General features: G+C 35.3%; 1 protein-coding gene across 1 annotated transcript; it reads left to right on the forward strand.

The window, feature by feature from the left end:
- On the forward strand, window positions 1-16606 carry LOC132175996 (DNAJ heat shock N-terminal domain-containing protein). The gene is made up of 20 exons (XM_059588097.2): window positions 1-268; window positions 374-443; window positions 2042-2084; window positions 3709-3786; window positions 3930-4014; window positions 4153-4235; window positions 4539-4596; window positions 7007-7117; window positions 8036-8093; window positions 8181-8277; window positions 9117-9152; window positions 10174-10310; window positions 10629-10699; window positions 10786-10839; window positions 12845-12987; window positions 13854-13994; window positions 14676-14921; window positions 15109-15168; window positions 15586-15840; window positions 16321-16606. Exons 1-20 carry the CDS (start codon window positions 121-123, stop codon window positions 16447-16449), a joined length of 2103 nt encoding a protein of 700 aa, XP_059444080.2. The 5' UTR covers window positions 1-120; the 3' UTR covers window positions 16450-16606.
- The last annotated feature ends 1262 nt before the right edge of the window (window positions 16607-17868 follow it).

The raw sequence follows: 17868 nt of genomic DNA on the forward strand, positions 1-17868 counted from the left end.
CTAAACTCTCATCTCCTCTGATTGACTGATTCTAATCCAGAGCTTGCCATCACATTCACAGAGACCGAAACTCAATTGTCGTCGTCGTCGTCTCTCTCCGAGATTCACTTTCTCAGTTTCATGGCTAGGGTTTCGTCAGAACCATCGGCCAGGCCGTCAATGGCGTCCACGATCAAAGCCTACTCGGTGCCTCTCATTCTCTTCGCTGCCGCTATCTGCTTCCAGCTCTTTGTAATTCCCAAGTCCTTCCCTACCTCTCATTACGACGGTCAGTCACTCACTTCACTAATACAATGGCCAAGTTTGTTTTTATTTTTTTGCATTTTGCTTATTTTTGTTTGTTTATGTATTTCTTTGGTCTCGTGAACTGTAGTTATGGGAATCAAGAGGTCCAGCTCTGTCGAAGAAGTGGAGGCGGCCTATGAGAAGCTTTCATCCAAGTGGTAATTTTGGTTATTCAATCCATCATTACTTTATGTGGATGTTCAAATTATGTTTTTCTTTTTTTGAATTCTAAAAATCTACCGTACAAAATAAATTTTGGCTGGACGTGAACTTGAATGCATATTAATCTAATTGAAATGTATTGGATGGTATAAAATCGTAGAATAGTTACACCAGGTGTAACTTGAGTTCAATCCATAATGTTACGTTGGTGTACGATTTTCCATTCCATCACCTTGTCAAATATCAAAATAATGGAAGATTAAGAACTACCACATCTATACAATTTTGATTTTTATAATATTTTAAAAATTTTCTAAATAATATGAGTTTAGGATTGGATGCTAATGACATTGGATTGGCAAGAAATTTAGTATGCACGAGAAGCATGCAGTGGACGTGTATCCGATAGGATGCTTGGAAAAATATTAATCTAAGAGTAATGCTATTTAGTAAATTACTATACGACTTCCATACAATTGGGATGACGTGACGGTGAAAATCAGTCATTGACTTTTTTTTTTAATTTTTTTTTTACAAGTGTTGATACAATGACCAATTTTCTCTACTACATTATTAAGTTGTATAGCAGTTGTATAATAGTCTACTACATAGCATTACTTTTAATCTAATTGAATGTTACTAGTTCAACGGAGCAAAGAGTTACACCATGTGTAACTTGAGCTGAACTATATGCATGGACACACACACACACAGAAACATGTATGTGTGTGCAACACTCTTTTAGGATCTTGTTGGCTTGTCCAAGCATGCTTTCACATATGTTGGACTCCAACTAATACTAAGATCTTCCCTATCCCTAGCATTAATCTGAGAAGGCAGTGTCCTCCTCATCCCTGCTTGGAGCCACTTAACGATGATAAGAAAACTGTTCCTAGCATCCAATCTCCGTAGGAAAACTGTGTAATTAGGCAATTAAAATAAAAATGAACAGCATTTGGCTTTAAAAATTTGATGAGTGTTGTTTTTAAAACTTGAATACCCAAAAATTCATACACTAGCTCCGTGGGCACCAAATGTTCTAGTAAGTCCCACTTTGTGCATGAAAGCTACAATCAGAATGTTTCTGTTGAGAACAGAGAATTATAACATGTATGCTTCAAGCTTATTAATTCTGTGAGTAAGTTTCAACTTGAGGAGCTGACATTGCTCACCTTTGTTGACTTTTAATTCTTTTTACTTCTGGATTTGCTTCCCTTTGGTGACCTCCTATGCTTTTATATATGTAAACACAACCAATATTTGAAGCTTGGAGGTTAAGTTAACTATTTCCTTTTGATGTATAGAAGTTTGCCAGGGCTATAATATGATGTAGTTGTGGCATGTCTTTGATACCCAACTCTCTCTCTCTCTCTCTCTTCCCCCCCCCCCCCCCCCCCCCCCCAAAAAAAAAAAGGAAGAAAGAAAGAAATAAAAATGATGAGATGCTGGTAGGCTGATGTCTATAATAAACCTGTAGAGTTGATGTAGATATGTTTTATAAAAAAGGTTGTTTGTAGTGAGTGTATTTTCTTTTGTGTTTTTTTTAGCATGACATTTAGTGCTGATATTAAGACTAGAGAATGTGTCATTTCAGGAATTCAGGCAATGAAGTTCCTAGTACTTCTGATTTCATAAAGGTATGTAAGTTCTTCATTTTTGTTCCAAGGCTAATTATGTGGGCAGATTGATGATATAATGCTATGTATTAAATCTGATAGCAACTTCTTGAAAACTATTGTATCTTTGAATAAATATGTATGTGAGAAAATGAGCACTGTAGTACATCATTGTTATTGTCTCCAACTTCATCATCATCATTTTGTCAAAAGTTTTATGACAATGTTGAGCAGGGCATTAGGCCAATAAGAAAAGAAAAGTATAACTTTGTTCTTTTATAAAATATTGATTTTACTTGTCTTTTTATCATGTTCGAGCCTTGTACACAAGTTTAGGAGAAGGAATTCTTTTAAATAATTTTATCTATTGGTCTGCTGCGTCTGCATCCCAGGCAAACATTCTTTGAGCTAGACATGCCAACGCGTACTTTCCTTTCTTTGAACTTTTTTAAAGCTTTTATTCATAACAAAAATATTTTATTTTTACTTTAATTTGGACTAAGATGGATTTGATTTCAAATTTCTAACTTTACAATGTGTTCGCTAGTGTAAAGTGTCAACCATCTATTAAAAAGACAGATATGAAATTTATGACTCTTCATGAAGATGATCCCAACTTGCATTAAAATTGAAACATATTGTGCTTTTCTCGAAAGAGTATATTTTATGAAACTATAAGGTTAGCCGTATTTTACTATTTTTTGGTAATAGAGCTCTTTGTGTCAGACAGGAAAATTGGTATCTTCATATAGAAACTGAGTTTAGTAGAACAAAGCAAATACTATTTCTCAACTCTTTGGTAATCTGAAAGGTCTATGAAGATTCATTGCATACATATGGCATCCTTGCAGAGATTTGCTATGTCCTATGCGGGAAAAATGTTGAATACCTTGACCACTGGGTTTTCCCCTGCCCTTTTTGAGAGTGTATATCACACGTTCTATGTGATAAGTGCAACCAACCTTAGGTTCATAGGAATTGGGAGGAACCTTTAGGAGAGATTCAAAGGGAAGGTTCTTTTAAGTATGATTTGAAAATTAATGCTTGCTGTAACAGTTTATGCAATCTAGGAAGAAAGGAACTCCAAAATCTTTCATTAGCAAGCTAAGAATGCATGTGGTATCTCTTATGGTATTATGTACACTCTAGAGAGTTAAAATGAATTCTTTTCGTGATCTAGTGTCATCTCAAGAAAATAGGTAGATCTAAAGATCACGGAGTAATTCAAATGAAGTACTTGGGCATGGATAGTTAGGTTGCCTTACTAAGTTGTTATTGAGTTGGTGAAAGAAAGTTTCTATATCTCCTCCCCAAATTGAGGTGTTTTGTCCTTGGTATATCTTTGATTGGGGAATGATCCTGTGCCTTTGTTTTGTGTTCTTTTATGCAATTATTTATGATCCCATGTGCTACAGATTTTTTTTTGTTATGAAATATGAAGTCCATGTTTGATGTTTAATGGATGTCAGAAACAACTCCTAGAATTGGAAATATATGCATTTTGGTTTCTTTGATCTTTTGATTACTCTCATATGTTTCTTACTGTGTTATCTCTATTACTTTGTGAGTTTTCTAACATCAGTATTGGGGGCCTCTTAAGATGTCTTTCATTGATACTATTTCTTAATACATGCATAACTTGCAGATTCGATATGCTTATGAATTGCTAAAAAATCCTCTATGGAAAAGGAACTACGACATATTTGGCATTGAGGAGCATCTTGTGAGTGATAAGGCACTTTGGCCTATTTATATGGTTTTTTTTTTTGGTGTGCGAGTTGTAATTTGTATCCTGCCCTTCTGTTTTAAATCCTTTATGCCAGGCCTTACATTTTTTAATTAAAAGGGTTGTTTTCTTGGCTGTAGGAACTTATTGAAAAGGTTAAAGCGCAATATGCTGGTGAAAGTTTTTCAAAAGTAGAACTTCCTCTGTTAGATGATACTGCTTCAGGTTAGTAAGATGTTCATTATAAGATATTTGTATTTATTTTAAAATCATCTTTACAAGGAAAGATATTGTGTGAAATTTGGTTGATAGAATCATGCGTTTTGTAGGCTAATGCATTTTGTATCCATGTCTCTTTATCAGATCCTGAAGATTTTACTCTAAATGTCATCACCTCCAATGATTTTCAGTCTATTTTGCAGAATCCTGAGCCTAGGCTAATTCAGGTACAATCACTAGCTATAATATGCTCAGGTGTCACAAGTATTGGTGATGTGTGTATTTATCTTCTTATCAATAGTAACTTATGAAAAGCACCAAAGAGTATCCTTGTTCTCTATTTTAATTGTTGGATTATTTAAACCTCCTTTCTTTTCAATGTGTCAGCAGAATGTGAATACATTCTATCTCTTGAAGGATTAGAGTCTTGATTTTAAGACTTAATATTTTTGTTACAATATATTTTGCCTTTTGATAAGAAGTTTTGTTAGATACTGACTCTTAGTGAATGTTCGGTGGAATTGGATCAGTTGTTTTCATTTGGGAGCAAACGATGTGCTCAATTTTCGGATGTGTGGAAAAGAATTGGTATGTTCTTCATTTGGGAGTGCTTGATGTAAATTACCATATCTACATATTAGTAGGTTTTATTGAAAAAAAGAATGAGATATGGTTTTCTGTTGTTCTATGTACTCCAATCAGTGATGTATACACTTTACCAACTTGGTGTCAGCTGCAGAATTCCCTCTTCACTATTTGTTTTTTTTTGGACAACTCTTCACTATTACTTTGTCTTGGCCATTGTAACACCCTAGTCCTGTAGGAAGATGATATTACGAATCAATCAATTAAAAACATAAGGATATAAGAATTCCAAAAACTGAAAAATGAAAGTAAACCAAACATCTCATAACAATTTAAGCTTAAGCCATCGTATTATTGTTATCACAACTCATCCATTAAAACTTAATCTCTAAAAACCTTAGTCTTAACATAGAAAGTGTGCTTTGGAAATGACTGGATTAATTGTTTGCTTGTGTCGACTTGTTGTCGGTTATCTTATACCTACTAATTAATTTACTTAAGAAGCATTTTCTTTATCCCCAGAAGGGCATTATATGTGCTGGATTAAAAGGATAAGTCGTCACAAAATTAAGAATCATTTCCTTTTGCTAGTAATGACTTTTAGCATACCATATCCAAGTGGATTGGTGTAATTCTTTTAGCATGTGTACTGGTGCTTTGCGAGAAGGATGAATGGAGCCCCCGTCAAGGAGTGAAATCGAAAATGACACCGTAAGTTCCTAAGCAGTGAGAGCAGCTCAAGAAATCTTGGCATACCACATCTAGATGGATTAGAGAAATTTCTATACCATGAGAAAGAAAGGTTGAATAGAGCCCCCCATTAGAGGAGTAATAGAAAATGAAACCGTAAAGTCCCAAGCAGTTGGAGCATCCCAGGGCTCTGACTGCATTGGTCGTGTAATCTATCCATGATTTTGTATGATATTATCTCCATCATTAATTTTTGTTCCCATTTATATCAGGAATATTGAGATTGCTTTAGGTTGCATTTGGATAATTGGAAAGTTGAGAAGTGCCCTTCTTTCCTGGCATAAATCGTATAGGAGAGATAATGGTTTTGAAGTCCACACTACACCACAGGGACAAAATGGTTTAGGATAAGAGAGATAATGGTGTGGTGCAGAGAAGCGACTTTCAAGTCCCTATTTCTAGAACTCTATTTTATAGCTTAGGACAAAGAGGCCTTAGTATTGGATTACATGGGCTATTCCGGCACTTGTGTCGAAATTTTTTTGGGTAGCCCAGGATTGGGTGCTCGAGTCCCTTGTTCCATTCCTTGATATTTTGTACTCATTGAAAACCTTTTCTAGAGAGGCAAATAAAATGTTGTGGTCCCCAACTTGTAATTATAGATTTGAAGTGAAGAGCTATTGCGATATATTACGGTTTGGTGAGTCTTCCCTTTTACCTTGGAAGAGCATTTGGAAGGTGAAAGCTCCACCTTGTATTGCGTTCTTCACTTGGACGGCAGCTTTGGGTAAAATACTTACGATCGGTAACCTCAGGAGGCAGGGTCTTACCTTGGTTAATTGGTGTTGTCTTTGCAAGAAGAGCGAGGAGACCATAAACCGCCTTCTCGTCCATTATGAGTTTACTTGCGAGGTATGGCATTTGGTTCTCACCTTATTCAGAGTCTCGTGGGTCATGCCTAGCAATGTTGTTGAGCTTCTTCAATGTTGGAAGACACAAGGGCGGGGACAATCCAAAGAGTTCATATGGAAAGTCATCCCTACTTTACTAATGTGGAGCATTTGAAAAGAAAGAAATCGACACCTTTTCGAGGACCACGAGCCTAATGTGCTTTAGCTAAAATCCTCTTTCTTGAGTGCCCTCTTAGATTGGGTTGTATCTTTTGTTCTTAATTTCTCATCCTCTAATCTTGTTGACTTTTTAGATTTTCGCCCATTAGGGTGGTTGTTTCTCTTTTATAGTTTTTGTGTACGTGGAATTTTCTCCTTCTAATAAATTATTATTCATAAAAAAAAAAAGTTTTGAAGTACAGTAACTTTGATCCCAAATTAATGTGATCTGATCTGCATGGCGTTTTTTTTTCTTTTTTCTTTTTGTTCTCTCTCTCTCTCTCTCCCTCCATCCTTTCAGCAGTGGGAGAAGGACTTGGATACAAGAAACAAATATCTGAAAAAGTCAAAACAAGTTTGACAAATATTAAGATAAAATAAACTAAGATGGATTGATCTCTTCATTTATTGCTTGATTTTGTCATTAAATCTGTTCTGACTAAATAATTATTTAGTATATCAACTATGTTCTTTTCTTTAAAATTTAATGTCCTAGAATTTGTTAAGTTCAAAGAATAAGAACCCGCATCTTGAGTGTCACTATGAATTGGATGCAATTTTACGTATTGGTTTCTGCTTCATGATTATTTTGTTTGTGCTCTCCCTATGTTCAGTTGCTTTGTTGGATGGAATAGCAAATACTGGTGCGGTGGAATTTGGTGACCTTCAACTTACGGCATACCTTGCTGAGAAAAAACCAACAGGCCAACCTTTCTTTAGGAATGGTGAGTGCTACATTGACTCAAATCTTTCTCTATCTCTCTCTCAGATCTCAGTGGATATTGCATATAAGGCCAATAATGGGCAAGGCTTGAGTTCCCATTCAACTATACACTTGGAATTTGTGAATATGAATTGTCTTATTAAAAGCGGGATCACTTAACTAGAAAGGGAAAAACGAACAAGAAAATCATCGTAGCTAATCAACATTGGAAAGACATGCACAACAGTCCAAAGGTACAAAGTATGAAAACAAGAGTATAAAATGGCTTCCAAGGATCCCTCCAAGTCCTCAAAGCACCTATTATTTCTCTCCCTCCATAGACACCAAAAGAAGCAAGTAGGCACCATTTTCCAGACCACAGCACTCCCCCTCCCTGTATACGCACTGAAGTGATTATTTCCCTGATAATCTGGATCAAATCAATTGCTTCAATTCCTCTCTCATCGTTGGAAGTGCACACAGACACACCCATATCTCATGAAAGTTATATGCTTCAATTCCTCTCTTATACGATTAAAGTGTCTACACTTTTTCATGGGGCCCTTCTTTGGAAGAATCTAATACTTTCCATTTGTTCCTGCAGTTTATCATTGGACACATTAGGAAGCTGCCATAGGAAATTTTTTATTTTTTCCGATAGAGAAAAGATTAAAGGATTTCTTGATGTACTCGTTTTGCATGTTGATACTATTCTCTAAGATCTAGAAAGCATATTTAGTAAGTTGATCATTTTGTTTTTCTTATACTAAGTATTCAGAATGGACAACCGTAAGGGATCCTATTCACTAAATAGGATAATATTGTCCATTAATAATAGATGATAAATTATTACAATTCTATTTTGCATCTATTGAAGGGCTTTAATTACAACCAAGTGCTTTCCATTTTTCTCATTGTTAATGTATTGTACTTTACACAGGCCTTCCTTGTCTTGTTGCTTTCCCCCCTGGTTGTAAAACTGTCGATTGTCTTATAAGGTGAGAGTTTTTGCAGCCTACCCCAAAAGGTCATGTTTCTATTGGATATTCAGGAAGATTGATATTGATAGTTATCTTTTTTCTTAGGTTTGAAGGGGGGCTTTCAGTAGATGCAGTTACAGATTGGTTTGCAACAACAGTACTCAGTTTACCTCGAATTCTTTACTACACAAGGGACACACTGGTAAATTCATAAGATCTCTTTGATGTGAATATGTTATTTTTAATGGCCTTATTTCTTCATTATACCATTTTGTTTGATAGATATGTATTTCTATGGCATGATATTAGCTTGGGAATTTGTGTGAATTTGTATTACAAGCAACTGCTAAGAACAGAAAAGTAATGAAAAGGACAATTAATGTTTGTTTATTGATGACTAAATTGAAATCAACGCTTTACTGACCTGGAGAAATTAATGTCTTACTGACCCTAATTGGCCTGAAGAATTAGTATGAATAATCAACATCGTAACATTAATAAATTGAAATAAATGTCTTATTGACCTAAAGGAACTTAATAATTGTGTTTCAAGTGGGCTAAGTATAGAATCAAACAAGCACCACATGGAATTAGTATTGCAATTAAGAAATTTTTTTTATCTTTAGAGTTCTGCTCTTTATGTAACCTCTTGCAGTTCATATGCCCCATGTTTCCCCATAATTCTATTTTGTTCCATGAGTACTTGAGTGCATTGCATGAGGATGTTCCTGAAGTTCTTTTGGTGTTATACTTGATATCCAACATCTAAGGATCTGCTGGTTTTCATTTGGCAAGTATGAGTTTTATATTTTTCTTGGAATGGTTGGGGATTCAGTTGATGTTTAAAAAAAAAAAAAAAATCATTGCATAGATAAGGACATTTATACTGAATGAAACAATTGTTTTTTAACCTCATTATTTTTATTTGCATCTCTAATGAACATAGTTTTTAGTTCACTTCATGATTTTCTCTTTGTTCTCTTGTTTTTCCTTCACTGCCTATTCCTGTAGAAATGATATGTCACTAGATTTCAATTTCAGGTACCAAATTTTCTGGCGAAAAGTAGTCCTCATAAGGTACTCCCCACCCTCACCCCACAATTTTTTTGTCTCCTTATTCTTATCATGCATTTTTTTCCTATCCCTTGCGCTTTAATTACTGGTCATACTTACCCTATCTTGTCTGGTACATTAGTGACCTCTTCATCAGTTGTACAGGAATTGTAGAACTGTAGCTATAGGCTTACATTGTCTGCAATGTTTTGTCTTTCTTTTGAGTTGAGACTGAGTATTAGTTCAAATTGTATTGCAATTCCCATTACGACTGTGATAGCTTCTCAAATATGAGGGATCTGCATAATTGTGACTTGTTTTATTTCAATTCACAGCTTGGACCAAGTTAAGCATATCTATTCTGTATAGTATACTTATGTTACAACTCAACTGCACAGACTTTGGCAGCCAATCTCCCTTCCTTGGTAACTAGTATTTGATATCTATTAAAGTAACTTAAAGGTAAATCTAGCGTGCTGCATTCACTAGCCAACTTATACTTTATGAAATCAGAATCATATAAATTGAGTGACCTGTCAACCATGGTTTTGGACAGGTATAAATTGATGTTTAATTTTAGCAATCTTTTTTTCTCTAATTATCTTCTTGAATCCCATTGTCAAAATATATGTAGACAATTATTTTATTGAACATTCAGTACATGCCACATGCTCTTCTCACTGATGCTATTATGCAACTTCCGGCCCTACAGGCTGGGAATTTACTGTGTTAGGGACAGTCATCTACTGTGACTTGGATGAAGTTAAATATAAATGAAGATGATTTGAAACTTCTCTACGTAAAATTGTTGAACTCTAAGGTTACAATATTTGTTTGAACTTCTCTGTCATGGAAATTAATTTTTTTCAATTTCTATGAACATAGATAACATTGAGAAACATTTTTACAAGTAGAATTAAATTCTATTTTAATTAATTTTTTAATCAATTCCGATGTATTAGTTTGTCAATTGCTTTTCTTCCTTTTTTTTTTTTTAATAATTTTCGTTATAATAACTTCTTGGTTTCATGCTCCTGGCTCATAGGTGAAAGTCATTTTCTTCTCAAAAACAGGGGAGCGTGCTGCTCCATTTGTACGTCAAGCTGCTAAAGATTACTGGTTGTATGCCTCTTTTGCTTTTGTACTATGGCAAGAGGAAGACTCTTCCTTTTGGTGGAATGGGTAAGTGGATTTGCATACTTTTTGTGTCGACTAGGATCATAAATCAATGCTTCTATCAATGATTCTGTTTTTAGTTTTTGTCAAAGCTCTGGAGTTCTACTTCAGAACTATGAATAATTTGTACCAAAGTAGAAGCAATATTTGTATCAATCGAGTCTATAATTATAATACTAGTTAAATCAGATAGACAAATTTATGCACCATTAATTGCATGATCGAGAATCCAAACAATTAAAGGTTTTTTTTTTTTTTTTTTTTTTTTTTTCTTTTTAACTTTAATGCTGGAGATCTTAACACTTTTCTTATGATTGGCTACAGGTTAGGGGTGGAGTCTGCACCTGCTGTAGTATTTTTGAAAGATCCGGGTGTCAAACCTCTTGTTTACTATGGTATGTTGTTCTGTTTGACATAGTGCCTCTAATCTGATTTAATTTCTGTGCTTTCTATGACAAGCTAAGCTATGAGTTTGTTGCAGGTTCGCTCAACCATTCGTGGTTTTCAAATATTATGGAACAGAATAAGCAGCAAGGTATCACTGTTGTTTTACTTATTAGTTTTATCCTAACTATATTTTTGGTATCTAAATTAATTTTTCCATGTTATCTTAAAAATTTCAAATCACGTGCAGGAGCATTTTTCACTTTTCCATTTTTGTGTTAACTTCGTCCGGGATATTGTCACTAGATCTTTTCATAATTGGAGAATCCATTCACTTATAATTCTCCCTCTCATCCACTATTGCATTTGTTGGCTATGAAAATTTCTTTTGGTCTTACTGTATTGCTCCATTTTCCTTGCTCTCTCTGACACACACACATTGAGTATTTTTTTGTGCGCTTTCTTTTCCATGGCTTAGCATTAAGTGCTAACTGCTAAGTATTTATTTGCTTTCTACAGTGTTCATAAGTTGTTCTCTTAGCTGTTTCAAGACAAATGTATTGCCAAATTGTTTGAAACATTTCAGAATCTGAAACATTGTCATAAAACCTTTCACTCCTACTCTTGTGTAAAGTACTTATTGACTGACTATGATTCTGTGGAGTTGTCAATACGTAAACTGGAATAAAGCCACTGGAAATGATTGGTTCAAGATTATTTCCCTATAGGAAAAGGTTTAACGTTATGTGCTTGTTCATGGATGGTGTAAGATAGAGAGGTGGTTAAAAATCGAAAGTTTCTATCATAAGCATAAGAGAGTCAGAATACTAGAATTAACTTTTAGTAAAGTAGGAGAGGAAATAAGGGGATTTGTGACTGACCTAAATATACGTAACTGGTGGTTATCATTGTCTTAGATATGTTATGCATGAGGGAAAAAATGCAGCAGAAAGTGCTTGCTATACAAGTGCAAGATGGATGAAACAGAAAGGTGCCTTTTGTGCGTTGTATTTTCATTCGAAGTAAATTTGTTTTATGAGATGATTACAGGAGCAGCTGCAGATTGTGAATGCGATATTGTGCTAAAAATGATAAGGAACTTATAAACTGAGTTATATTGCTCTGATCAACTGAGCGTTTCATGAAATGAAGGAATCACAAATTGTTGCATTCTTCTGACACAAAAGTAAGAAGAGAGAAAAATGGCAGGGGGGTGGGGGGTGTTGAAGCCTTGAAGGTCATAATAGGGTGATAGGGATTTTTCAGTTTGAAGTTTGGACTTCCCCACAACTTCTTCATTAAGAGGTGATCTAGAACTGTCTCAGTTCCAAATGTTCTTGTTCTGTTAAAAGCTCCTGCATCACTTGGGGGCATGCCTCCCATCATTTATTGAGGAGTTAAGCCGGTCTCTTATGGATTCTATATCACTGTATTTCTTATGCTGGTGCTATAAATTTGCTATTGTAAATACTCTCTACCACTTTAAGACGACAACCCTACTTCCGCCTCTGACCCAATATATGATTTTCCAGTACTTTCTATGTTAGTAGTTAGCAACTGAGGAGTTTTTGTTTCATATTATAGATCTTGGTTTTTGCTTTATGCCATTTCTACTATTAAAAAAGAGAAAAGGCAATGCCTAAAGGATTGACAATGTAAAAGTTATTGAAGGATATTACTTGCTTCTTCTTTCCAGTAGACATCCTACATTCTACAATGGGGAATCTCCACTTGGAAACAAGAATCGCTGTTAGTTATCCATAAGAAAGTTTGACTTATCATAAGACATTGAAGAAGCTATAAAAGGGAGCCGGTCTTGTTTTTCGTTTTTGCTCAAGTATTTTTACTCCACCCCTGCTTGAGTTTCCTAGTACTGGAAATGTAGGTCTTGAGGATTCAATTGTTGGTGGCTTATATTATGTAGTACCAGTAATGGTTATCCTCCCATTTCATGCCTGTTTAAAGATTAATTATGTTACTGCCATTTCAATTAATGATGTTATATAGCTTGCCGACTCGCTGTTCATTATTCAAAACTTGAAATTCAGTAGTATAACATAGCTTTCTTTGCTAATATGATGCCAAATTTTTATAAAGCAAACCTTTTATAAAATTAGAAAGGCACTTAATTGATTTGGCTTGCGTTGTGTTTTCAGAGCTTCCTCAACTAAGGAGCGTGACGTCAATGGAGCTGGGTTGTGATGCTCGAGGCTATTCTCGTGCAGGGGTGGATACCACGACTTGGTACTGTGCTATTTTAGTAGGAAGGTCTGGGCCTGAACTTGACAAAATGCGTGAAGTAAGCTTCTCTCCTCTGCTTGTCTTTTATGAATTATGTACTGCTCTGTGTTGGTGGTCTATTTCCTAAATCATTTCATCGACTTTATGTTTGTATCATTTTCTTAAGGTTCTTTTCAACACCACATATATTTGGTGTTTCTGATATCACATATAAATGAAATATTGTCATGAGTTTTTTCTTACCATTTGAAGCCACAGGTGGCACTAATCCTGGAAGATTATTTATTTATTTTTACGAGCGCTGCACATAGAAAATTTGTAGATAATTTTCATATAGGATGATGTTGGGGTGTGCAGACGCACAATGTGTTTCTTGTGTCTTGATAAAGGAGCTTCCGCATCATTTTGTGTGGAAATTTTGTAAAATTCCTTTTGTAAGAAAAGCATTTCCTTTTTTCTTGTTTGCATTTCTGTGGTTTATTTGAAAAGAAACAGAATAATCTATGTATTTGAGGTTATTAAGTTGTGAATGACAATTGTCATGGTTTGTTTTGTGCACACTTATATCAGATTGATAGGTCACACTATTTTGGATTTTTAATTAGGCAACCCACAACTATAGATTTCATATAGGTTTATTGTATATTTGTCTAATTTTATTCCATAGATTCCCTTCCATTTTTTTAACATTATGTCTTGGAATGTATTTGATAGTTTTTATTGCTCCCCAAAATAAGGCTAAAAGGATGGAAAGAATGAAGAGTTTGTGTGTGTGTTGTTGGGGGGGGGGGGGATGGGGTGGAAGTAATATGGTCTGTATCTGTTTGTCAGTATACTCAACCAGATTGTCTAAAATCAATGTGTGTTTTAAGATCCATGTGTTTATCTAGTTTAGGAAATGGTGTAAATTACATTGGTTCATAGACCATGCGCAGGGTTCAGGAATTATTGTCAAATGACAGTGAGTTGAAGGCAGCTGATGAAGATGAATCCTTCACTCCAGCAGCAGTAGCCCTAACTAGCAAGCGGTTGACTTTTGCTTGGCTTGATGGGGAAGCCCAAAAGGTGAGTTTCTTTTTTTCAATGATGAAAAAGTCTTGTGAGTGGTTTATGTTTTGCGTGAGATAGGTTATGTGGGTTATTTTTACGTAGAATTAAAGTCTTACGAGTTTTGAAGAGAAAGAAACGATTGATGTTTTGAAGATTGTTAGAGGACGGTGGTGTTTCTCTTGTATATTTTATGTGTACATGGGCAATGCCCTTTCACTCTAACTAATTTCAATTACTTATAAAAAGAAATTAAACCTTTTGTTTGATTTTTTCCCCTTCAATTACTGATACCTTACAATCTTTAACTGTTTCCTTCAGTTAGATGTCTGAACTTTTGCGGTTGTTAATGATCTATGCATGTATTTATGATAATCCAAAACCATTTATTTGCTGTCGTAGCAAGAGTGGAGTCATATGCTTAACAAGATCTACAACTAGCATCTGTACATACTATAGAATGATTTTTTTTTGTCACAGTTTGCATAAATAATCTTCCATATCAATGAGAACATGTTTGCTACTTAAAGAAGTACCTAGAGGTGCCTCTTGCTCTTTCTTCCCGTATTTCGTAGACACATTCTTGAGCTGTGGACTTGTGTATTTTACAATTTCTTATAACGGATACTTGATTTACAAATCCCAATCCTGTGCCAGTGTATGAAGCCCTGACCACTCACATAATTGATTTTTATCCAGAGTTTTTGCTTCTTCTGCCTCCATTCTGATGTTGGCTCTGAAACTATTTATGAAACTTGTGGACCGAAGAGAGATCTGACTGATGCACCCCGTTTATTCATTGTGCGTTACAAAAGAAATTCTACCGAGGATGATATGAAAGTTGAGAGAAAGCCAAAGAGTATATGGGATACATTACAAGGTGATGATCTGGATCCTGCATCACAGCTTGTGGCGAGATACAAGGGTTCAGGTGAAACTTTACAGGTATGAATGCCTTGGAGGGAAATTTTCAACTGGTAGACTAGTGATTCATATGGCACTGCTTTATTTAGTTTTCAAGTTCAACTGTCGATCTATGTTTGTAAGTTCTTCTTTCTTGTTTGAGACATACCTCAGCCGGAAGAACTATTGTCTGTAATTTCTGCCTTCTTTATGTTTTATTGTATTGCAGATTATTGAGTGGATCTCAGGAATAATCAAAGACGGTGACTTCAGGGATCTTCCATCATTTGTAAGTTACTTTGTTGTTCCTATTAGGAGATTATTTAAATAGGGCTTATCTTGGGGAGCTGTGCTTTCTATATACTTAAGTTCTTTTCCCTGATGCTTATATCTGTACTTTGGGGGCTTTGGCAAAGCTAGTCAGCCTGGGGAATCTTGCCTTTAGGTATATATGGTTTTGAGTGCATGTTTGCAAATTATTTGTTTTCAATAAGTATTGAGGTTGGTTTGGGGAACCATTAGCACCCAAGAATGATGGAACCATCTTCCTTGCATGTCCTTTTGCTTGACTCGTATAGGGATTGGAGGTAGTGACTAATTGCATTTTGAATTGTCATTGGTATTACGTAATGATTGATTTTAAGACGGTATGCAGTTGTGTGCCTTCTACTTGCTTTTCATGCCTTTCAGTCTCTTCCCACTGCAGAGAACAAAAACTCCTGAGCTTGTTCCCGAGGATTCTGAACCTATCTGGTTTACAGGCGCCCAAAAAATTCTTTCAGCAAACACGATGAAGCAAAGGATTCGTAGCATCATAAGGGGAATCTATGATCGTGTAGGAGATCCAAGGAATGGTCCATTCTTGCTTCTAGGAGCATTATTGTCTTTTGGTACCATCTGGCTACGGAGGAGTCAACAAACTCATTCAAGTCGGTCAAATCAACCAAGTGAACCAGGAAAGGTAAGTGATGGCTTAAGACTAGCTGGTATTGAAGCTTTGTCAATAACATGTATAACTGCTATTATATTTATTGATCATGTGAATAACTTGCATGACTATGCACAATATACGCGGGAAAGTTAGGAGATAAAGAGGGAGAAGAATCAAATGTAGAGAGAGTAACTTGTACATTTTAACCTATGCTTTGCTTTTGAATGCTATTATACAATCTTAATAGATGTTACCCTATGGATGAAACTTTGACTTGATTCATATAAAGTTGTATGAGTCACTCCCCTTTTTCAGTTTTCTTGTACTTATCCATCTGGGTTATTTAACTTCTGCTCCTTTACAGATTTAGCTCTTCATTTGAGTTGTCACAGATGTTGCTTTGGTCTTTGCAAATCCAGACCATTTCAGTCAGCAACATTATATATGCTTTATTGCATTTTAGATGTATAGATGACTTTGTGTAACTATCTGCATCTCACATGTTTCCAGGATGAAAGCAGGCCAAAAAAGAGAGACAGGGCTAGAACTGTGTCAAATAAGGATCAACCTCCTTCCATGACTGATGCGGCACCAAACGATGCATTCCAGATCCCACTACCTGACTCTGACTCCGAGTAACAGATGCTGCTCAAGAAATGGATCCATTAGCAACTGTAGAAAATTATGAGTTTATGACCATATTATGAGAACCACTCGTACCTTACCTGTTCATGATTTTTAACCTTATCTAAAATTGTTGGCCTAAAAGATTAGTTGACGGCCCTTGGCATTAGTATATGCGATTAACGGATTCCAAACCATGGTTTTGCCTAGGGGTGGGCAGATTAACTGGTTACCGATTACCGGCCGTGTACCCGTTTTGACCGAACCAATATTAACCGTAACTGATATACCGATATCCTTATCGGTTAAATTTTTTATACCGGTATGCTTATCGGTCCGGTTAGAAATTTCATATCGGTTAACCGTTTAACCGATATAAACCGTTAAGTAGGGATACCAAAACGACGTAGTTTTGAGATTATATATATACCTACGTAACCTTATCTTAATTTGGGTTTGGGTAGGTTTGATTTTTTTTTTAGTGATGGCATTGGATGAAATTTTTTTGCCTTTGGTGAAAGCATTTTTCATTAACTAGTTTTGTTAGTCTAATTAGCCTTCATTATGTTAATTAGTCCTTTGCTTTGGAAAAATGTATTTTATAATATTAAAAAAAGTTGTGGTGGATCAATATAAAAAAACTTCAATTTTTAGCTTAAAAAACAAATATTTGGGTCCCAACAAAAAGTATTTGGGCCCTAAAACACCTTATTTTTAATTAGTTATTTTAGCTCAACAAAAAGTATTTGAGCTCTCAAAAGTAAAAAAAAAAACTCATTTTTGGCCCAACAAAATAAATTAATATAAAGTCCACGTTTAACCGAACCGTTTAACCATGTACCATTATAACCAATAATTTCGGTTAAAATTTCTATTGGTCCGGTATCGGTTAATAACAGATAAGAGCCAAAACCGGACCGTTTTGACTAATACCCAGGCTTCTTTTGCCATGTATTCATAAAGTAATTGGTAAGGACATGAAGATACTAAAAGAACAATTTTTTTTAAAAAAAATTAAAATGTTTCTGATCCCATAATATATAATTAAGTTTAATATTTAAGGGAGATGATTAGTGATATTAGTAAGGTTACTTGAAAGTCCAACCAACTTGGTAAGATTGAAGGAAATGTTACACCACGAACAAAGAGACTTTATCCACATGCGTTCTAAAAGTGGGTAGAATGTGGTCTTGCATTGAACTACATGGAAAATTGTCACTCTCTCGATTGCATTCCCTTAGGTCCTCCCAAGTGATTCTTGGGTTGACCCGTCATAACCCTTGACGATTGTGATACAAGGGGTAAAGTCTTCTGCGCTTATCCCTAGGGCTTCTTCGATTTTTAAGGTGTAGAGGTTGATTCCTTCCCCATTGTAAACCATTGTTCTGTCACAGCATTTATGTGTGGGTGTCGGAATTGAATAACCCTGGCCTG

This window comes from Corylus avellana, chromosome 3, assembly GCF_965113065.1.
Source record: "Corylus avellana chromosome 3, dhCorAvel1.hap1.2, whole genome shotgun sequence".
NCBI classification, from domain to species: domain Eukaryota; kingdom Viridiplantae; phylum Streptophyta; class Magnoliopsida; order Fagales; family Betulaceae; genus Corylus; species Corylus avellana.

Coding starts and splice junctions, on each gene's coding strand:
- LOC132175996 (XM_059588097.2), top strand. CDS start 121: ATGGCTAGGGTTTCGTCAGAACCATCGGCCAGGCCGTCAATGGCGTCC. Junction 10,700..10,785: donor CAAACCTCTTGTTTACTATG/GTATGTTGTTCT, acceptor AGTTTGTTGCAG/GTTCGCTCAACCATTCGTGG. Junction 10,840..12,844: donor GGAACAGAATAAGCAGCAAG/GTATCACTGTTG, acceptor TTGTGTTTTCAG/AGCTTCCTCAACTAAGGAGC.